The sequence below is a fragment of the Pseudophryne corroboree genome, chromosome 7, assembly GCF_028390025.1.
Source record: "Pseudophryne corroboree isolate aPseCor3 chromosome 7, aPseCor3.hap2, whole genome shotgun sequence".
Lineage (NCBI taxonomy): Eukaryota > Metazoa > Chordata > Amphibia > Anura > Myobatrachidae > Pseudophryne > Pseudophryne corroboree.
Window position 1 is genome coordinate 9,192,609 of NC_086450.1, and position 7,501 is coordinate 9,200,109.

Here is a 7,501-nt window from a genome sequence, read left to right on the forward strand (position 1 = left end):
GCTCTGACACTGGGTTAAAATACCTTAGATCAGGTCTATTGCAATGTTAAAGAGGCTTATAAAGTTATTGTGTGCCCTCAGGTTGGTCAGTCAGATCATTTGTCATTGTTTCTCGCCCCAAAGTATATGCCCCTGGTTAAATGCTCAAAAGCACAGAGTAGATCTGTTTGTATGGCCCAGGAAAGCATTGGCTAAAGGACAGGATTGTTTTGATTCTAGTGACTGGGAAATATTTGTGTCACGTTCTATGGAGGACTCTGTTGCTAATGTTGATTTATTGACATCTTCCGTTATGTCTTATGTTAACTGGTGTATTAGTAATGTCACCGTAACAAAGGTTGTTAAGAAGATTCCAAATGTGAAGCCATGGATGAATGGAGAGGTGCATTCTCTGCACTGTGCCAGGAATCATGCTTTTAGGGCAGGTGATCCTCTTGTGTATAAAGAGGCAAGATTACATTTCAAAAACGGGATTATTAAAGCTAAAAGAAAGTTCACAGCTAAGACTGAATCACAGTTTGATAATGAGCATGACTCTAGAAGTATGTGGAAGGGAATTCATAGCTTGACTGATTATAAAAGTAAATCCTCCTCTTTAGGTCTTCCTGGCAGCTCTTTGTTGGAAGAGCTGATCAATTTTTATGCTAGATTTGAAAGGAGTAATACTTCCATTGCAAGTAAACTACCTCATTTGGTTGAGGAACCCTTGCTAGTTGTCTCAGAGAAATAGTTTATTAGGTGTCAGTGTTAAAAAATTGCCAGGTCCTGATGGGTTTCCATCTGTGTAAAGATATGTGCCTGTACTGGGGCAATGATTTAGCAGGAGCAGGACATACGCTGAGCTGATGAATGTGACACCTTCCTTACCCTGTCCTAATGGAAAGTCTAGATGAAGGGACATGAGATTACGCACACAACAAGACTCATATAGTATAGTCACAGATAAATTATTTTCAGGTTAGTGGGAGGATTAAGCTGATACAATGCTTAGAGATTTTTTTTTTTTTAAACACATAAATAAGAAACGTGATATTCAGAATGAAAATAATTGACAGATTTTATTTGTCGTCTGTTTTTAATACATATGGTGGACACGTCTGAAGGAGCCAATTCTGGGGCTAGTGGCTCCCCAGTCGGTGTATCTCCGGTACTCCCCTGATCTCAGGTAGTACTGACTTCCCCGGTAGTTGGGCTCCTCGTAGAACATCCAGTATCCGTCTTGTACATGGGCGGAGTGGATGTCATGGTAGCGGAACCTCTCATAGACATGGGGACAGTCTTCTGTGAACTCAATCATCTGACCTCGGAAGTCTTCTTTCTCATAGATCCTGACTCTGAATGATCCCTGGTGCTGGGGTAAAAATGTTCAATAAAACAAATTAAAATAATTTTCCTGTAATTGTAAAGCACATCATAAATTATATTCTGCAGGTGTAATCAATATTTTTGTGTGCATCATGTTCTATTTACAGCATTATAAGGGGGTGTTGATTTCCCAGTGACGGGGGAAGGGCACAACCTGCTAATTGTACATAAATCCCCCTTAGGTCAGGTAATATAACGTAGGAGATCTACTTCATGTAAAGAAATTGTGGAAATATTTATAATTACCTGGGGGCTCAGACGACAGGACTTTATAGAGTCATTGTAACCCAGCCACTGCTGGAAGTCGGGGTACTCCCCTCTATGCAGGAAGTACTGGTGCCCTCTGTAGTTGGGGTGCTCATACAGGATCCAGTTTCCACTCTCCACACGGATGGAGTTACAGCGCCTGAAGTATAAGGACATGTCTGGGCACTCAGAGTTACACTCATGGGAGCGGCCCTGGAAGTTCCTGTCTTCGTAGAAGATGATCTGTAGAAAGATAATGATATTGATATATTTTAATCATTTCCAAAATCATTTTTAGCTGCAGATTATTTAAGAAATTGTCCAGGTGTTTAGCTGTTAATAATGATGTATTTATTCCTCTATATATTTTTTTACGTTTAATTACTAAGAAAAACACAAAACAAATAAAGCATATAATTTCTGAATAAATCTTACTGTATCAGGTACTCATATTACCATTAGGTGTGTGTGTAATGCCCAATTTCCTTTGTCAAGCTTTCATCAATTCTGTCTCTCTTACATTTATTAGTTAAAATACAGCAACATACAGAACATATATTCTCTTTCATCCAGTTCTTAAATCAAACATGAAAGTATGTTTTAATATTTGAATTAAACCATTTAAGTTAGACTCACCTTTCCCATGTTGTAGATTCAAATGTGTCCAAACCCGCTGTGTACTGGGGACATGGGGACAGGAGGTTTATATACAACCTGAGCTGAATACGTTGTAAGGAAAGTGTTGAGCTGTGTTATCCTCTTTATGTAAAAGATGTTTGTGTGTCTGTGTGACTATTGTTCGTGTATGTTCCATGGTACATTCATTTTCCCCAAAGCATTGATCAGAAAACAATACATCAGTGTAAAGCAAAGTTGGTTTTGCAGCGTATGTCAGGTCTCCATTGTTATGTTGTATGGACTAAGCATCGGCATTATCTGTGGGAGTGAGTGACCATCACATGACCATTTCTCATCATAGAGTTATGAGTACAATATGACCATGTTCTTATTAGTGATGAGCGGGTTCGGTTTCCGAGAAACCGAACCCCTCCGAACTTTACCCTTTTTACACGGGTCCGAGCCATACTCGGATTCTCCCGTATGGCTCGGTTAACCCAAGCGCGCCCGAACGTCATCATCCCGCTGTCGGAATCTCGAGAGATTCGGATTCCATATAAGCAGCCGCGCGTCGCCGCCATTTTCACTTGTGCATTGGAGATGATAGGGAGAGGACGTGGCTGGCGTCCTCTCCGTGTATTGTAGAAGACAGTTGATTCTTGTTTGTTTTTTATTGCTTAATTGTGGGGAGGACTGGGGAGCAGCTGTTAGGAGTACAGTGCAGAGTTTTGCTGATAAGTGACCACCAGTTTTTTTATCCGTTCTCTGCCTGAAAAAAACGCTCCATACCATATCTGTGCTCAGTGTGCTGCATGATATATCTGTGCTGAGTGCTCACACTGCTTAATTGTGGGGACTGGGGAGCAGCTATAGCAGGAGTACAGTGCAGAGTTTTGCTGACAGTGACCACCAGTATACGTTGTCTGCCTGAAAAACACTCCATATCTGTGCTCACAGTGTGCTGCTTTATTGTGGGGACTGGGGACCACCAGTATAATTAATATTATATAGGAGTAGTACAGTGCAGAGTGCACTGCTGTACCTACCTCTGTGTCGTCACTCGTCATCCATTAAGTATACTATCCATCTACATTGTATACCTGTGGTGCATTTTAGTTTAGCAGTTTGCTGACAGTGTCCACCAGTATACTATATATAGCAGTACGGTAGGCCACTGCTGTACCTACCTCTGTGTCGTCACTCGTCATCCATTAAGTATACTATCCATCTACATTGTATACCTGTGGTGCATTTTAGACTAGTTTAGCAGTTTGCTGACAGTGTCCACCAGTATACTACATATAGCAGTATGGTAGGCCACTGCTGTACCTACCTCTGTGTCGTCACTCGTCATCCATTAAGTATACTATCCATCTACATTGTATACCTGTGGTGCATTTTAGACTAGTTTAGCAGTTTGCTGACAGTGTCCACCAGTATACTATATATAGCAGTACGGTAGACCACTGCTGTACCTACCTCTGTGTCGTCACTCGTCATCCATTAAGTATACTATCCATCTACATTGTATACCTGTGGTGCATTTTAGTTTAGCAGTTTGCTGACAGTGTCCACCAGTATACTATATATAGCAGTACGGTAGGCCACTGCTGTACCTACCTCTGTGTCGTCACTCGTCATCCATTAAGTATACTATCCATCTACATTGTATACCTGTGGTGCATTTTAGACTAGTTTAGCAGTTTGCTGACAGTGTACACCAGTATACTATATATAGCAGTACGGTAGGCCACTGCTGTACCTACCTCTGTGTCGTCACTCGTCATCCATTAAGTATACTATCCATCTACAGTGTATACCTGTGGTGCATTTTAGACTAGTTTAGCAGTTTGCTGACAGTGTCCACCAGTATACTATATATAGCAGTACGGTAGGCCACTGCTGTACCTACCTCTGTGTCGTCACTCGTCATCCATTAAGTATACTATCCATCTACATTGTATACCTGTGGTGCATTTTAGACTAGTTTAGCAGTTTGCTGACAGTGTCCACCAGTATACTATATATAGCAGTACGGTAGGCCACTGCTGTACCTACCTCTGTGTCGTCACTCGTCATCCATTAAGTATACTATCCATCTACATTGTATACCTGTGGTGCATTTTAGACTAGTTTAGCAGTTTGCTGACAGTGTCCACCAGTATACTATATATAGCAGTATGGTAGGCCACTGCTGTACCTACCTCTGTGTCGTCACTCGTCATCAATTAAGTATACTATCCATCTACATTGTATACCTGTGGTGCATTTTAGACTAGTTTAGCAGTTTGCTGACAGTGTCCACCAGTATACTATATATAGCAGTATGGTAGGCCACTGCTGTACCTACCTCTGTGTCATCACTCGTCATCCATTAAGTATACTATCCATCTACATTGTATACCTGTGGTGCATTTTAGACTAGTTTAGCAGTTTGCTGACAGTGTCCACCAGTATACTATATATAGCAGTATGGTAGGCCACTGCTGTACCTACCTCTGTGTCGTCACTCGTCATCCATTAAGTATACTATCCATCTACATTGTATACCTGTGGCGCACTTTAGACTAGTTTAGCAGTTTGCTGACAGTGTCCACCAGTATACTATATATAGCAGTACGGTAGGCCACTGCTGTACCTACCTCTGTGTCGTCACTCGTCATCCATTAAGTATACTATCCATCTACATTGTATACCTGTGGTGCATTTTAGACTAGTTTAGCAGTTTGCTGACAGTGTCCACCAGTATACTATATATAGCAGTATGGTAGGCCACTGCTGTACCTACCTCTGTGTCGTCACTCGTCATCCATTAAGTATACTATCCATCTACATTGTATACCTGTGGTGCATTTTAGACTAGTTTAGCAGTTTGCTGACAGTGTCCACCAGTATACTATATATAGCAGTACGGTAGGCCACTGCTGTACCTACCTCTGTGTCGTCACTCGTCATCCATTAAGTATACTATCCATCTACATTGTATACCTGTGGTGCATTTTAGACTAGTTTAGAAGTTTGCTGACAGTGTCCACCAGTATACTATATATAGCAGTACGGTAGGCCACTGCTGTACCTACCTCTGTGTCGTCACTCGTCATCCATTAAGTATACTATCCATCTACATTGTATACCTGTGGTGCATTTTAGACTAGTTTAGAAGTTTGCTGACAGTGTCCACCAGTATACTATATATAGCAGTACGGTAGGCCACTGCTGTACCTACCTCTGTGTCGTCACTCGTCATCCATTAAGTATACTATCCATCTACATTGTATACCTGTGGTGCATTTTAGACTAGTTTAGCAGTTTGCTGACAGTGTCCACCAGTATACTATATATAGCAGTAAGGTAGGCCACTGCTGTACCTACCTCTGTGTCGTCACTCGTCATCCATTAAGTATACTATCCATCTACATTGTATACCTGTGGTGCATTTTAGACTAGTTTAGCAGTTTGCTGATAGTGTCCACCAGTATACTATATATAGCAGTACGGTAGGCCACTGCTGTACCTACCTCTGTGTCGTCACTCGTCATCCATTAAGTATACTATCCATCTACATTGTATACCTGTGGTGCATTTTAGACTAGTTTAGCAGTTTGCTGACAGTGTACACCAGTATACTATATATAGCAGTACGGTAGGCCACTGCTGTACCTACCTCTGTGTCGTCACTCGTCATCCATTAAGTATACTATCCATCTACATTGTATACCTGTGGTGCATTTTAGACTAGTTTAGCAGTTTGCTGACAGTGTCCACCAGTATACTATATATAGCAGTACGGTAGGCCACTGCTGTACCTACCTCTGTGTCGTCACTCGTCATCCATTAAGTATACTATCCATCTACATTGTATACCTGTGGTGCATTTTAGACTAGTTTAGCAGTTTGCTGACAGTGTCCACCAGTATACTATATATAGCAGTACGGTAGGCCACTGCTGTACCTACCTCTGTGTCGTCACTCGTCATCCATTAAGTATACTATCCATCTACATTGTATACCTGTGGTGCATTTTAGACTAGTTTAGCAGTTTGCTGACAGTGTCCACCAGTATACTATATATAGCAGTACGGTAGGCCACTGCTGTACCTACCTCTGTGTCGTCACTCGTCATCCATTAAGTATACTATCCATCTACATTGTATACCTGTGGTGCATTTTAGTTGTGCGCAGTATATACAGTAGTAGGCCATTGCTATTGATACTGGCATATAATTCCACACATTAAAATATGGAGAACAAAAATGTGGAGGCTAAAAAAATAGGGAAAGATCAAGATCCACTTCCACCTCGTGCTGAAGCTGCTGCCACTAGTCATGGCCGAGACGATGAAATGCCATCAACGTCGTCTGCCAAGGCCGATGCCCAATGTCATAGTAGAGAGCATGTAAAATCCAAAACACAAAAGTTCAGTAAAATGACCCAAAAATCAAAATTTAAAGCGTCTGAGGAGAAGCGTAAACTTGCCAATAAGCCATTTACGACACGGAGTGGCAATGAACGGCTGAGGCCCTGGCCTATGTTCATGGCTAGTGGTTCAGCTTCAAATGAGGATGGAAGCACTCATCCTCTCGCTAGAAAAAAGAAAAGACTTAAGCTGGCAAAAGCACAGCAAAGAACTGTGCGTTCTTCGAAATCACAAATCCCCAAGGAGAGTCCAATTGTGTCGGTTGCGATGCCTGACCTTCCCAACACTGGACGGGAAGAGCTTGCGCCTTCCACCATTTGCATGCCCCCTGCAAGTGCTGGAAGGAGCACCCGCAGTCCAGTTCCTGATAGTCAAATTGAAGATGTCAGTGTTGAAGTACACCAGGATGAGGATATGGGTGTTGCTGGCGCTGGGGAGGAAATTGACAAGGAGGATTCTGATGGTGAGGTGGTTTGTTTAAGTCAGGCACCCTGGGAGACACCTGTTGTCCGTGGGAGGAATATGGCCATTGACATGCCTGGTCAAAATACAAAAAAAAATCAGCTCTTCGCTGTGGAATTATTTCAACACAAATGCGGACAACAGGTGTCAAGCCATGTGTTGCCTTTGTCAAGCTGTAATAAGTAGGGGTAAGGACGTTAACCACCTCGGAACATCCTCCCTTATACGTCACCTGCAGCGCATTCATCATAAGTCAGTGACAAGTTCAAAAACTTTGGGTGACAGCGGAAGCAGTCCACTGACCACTAAATCCCTTCCTCTTGTAACCAAGCTCCTGCAAACCACACCACTAACTCCCTCAGTGTCAATTTCCTCCTTACCCAGGAAAGCCAA

At 42.2% G+C, this 7,501-nt stretch overlaps 1 protein-coding gene across 2 annotated transcripts; it reads right to left on the reverse strand.

The window, feature by feature from the left end:
- Positions 1 to 1,075: 1,075 nt before the first annotated feature.
- Positions 1,076 to 2,256, reverse strand: LOC134943231 (gamma-crystallin 1-like). 2 transcript variants are annotated; one of them, XM_063932173.1, is made up of 3 exons: positions 2,248 to 2,256; positions 1,612 to 1,854; positions 1,076 to 1,345 (listed from the first exon to the last, which is right to left on the reverse strand). In XM_063932173.1, the coding sequence occupies exons 1-3, from the start codon at positions 2,254 to 2,256 to the stop codon at positions 1,076 to 1,078; spliced, it is 522 nt and encodes a 173-aa protein (XP_063788243.1). The 2 variants fall into 2 exon arrangements, with proteins under 2 accessions (XP_063788243.1, XP_063788242.1); XM_063932172.1 differs by having other exon boundaries at positions 1,076 to 1,351.
- Between the last annotated feature and the right edge of the window lie 5,245 nt (positions 2,257 to 7,501).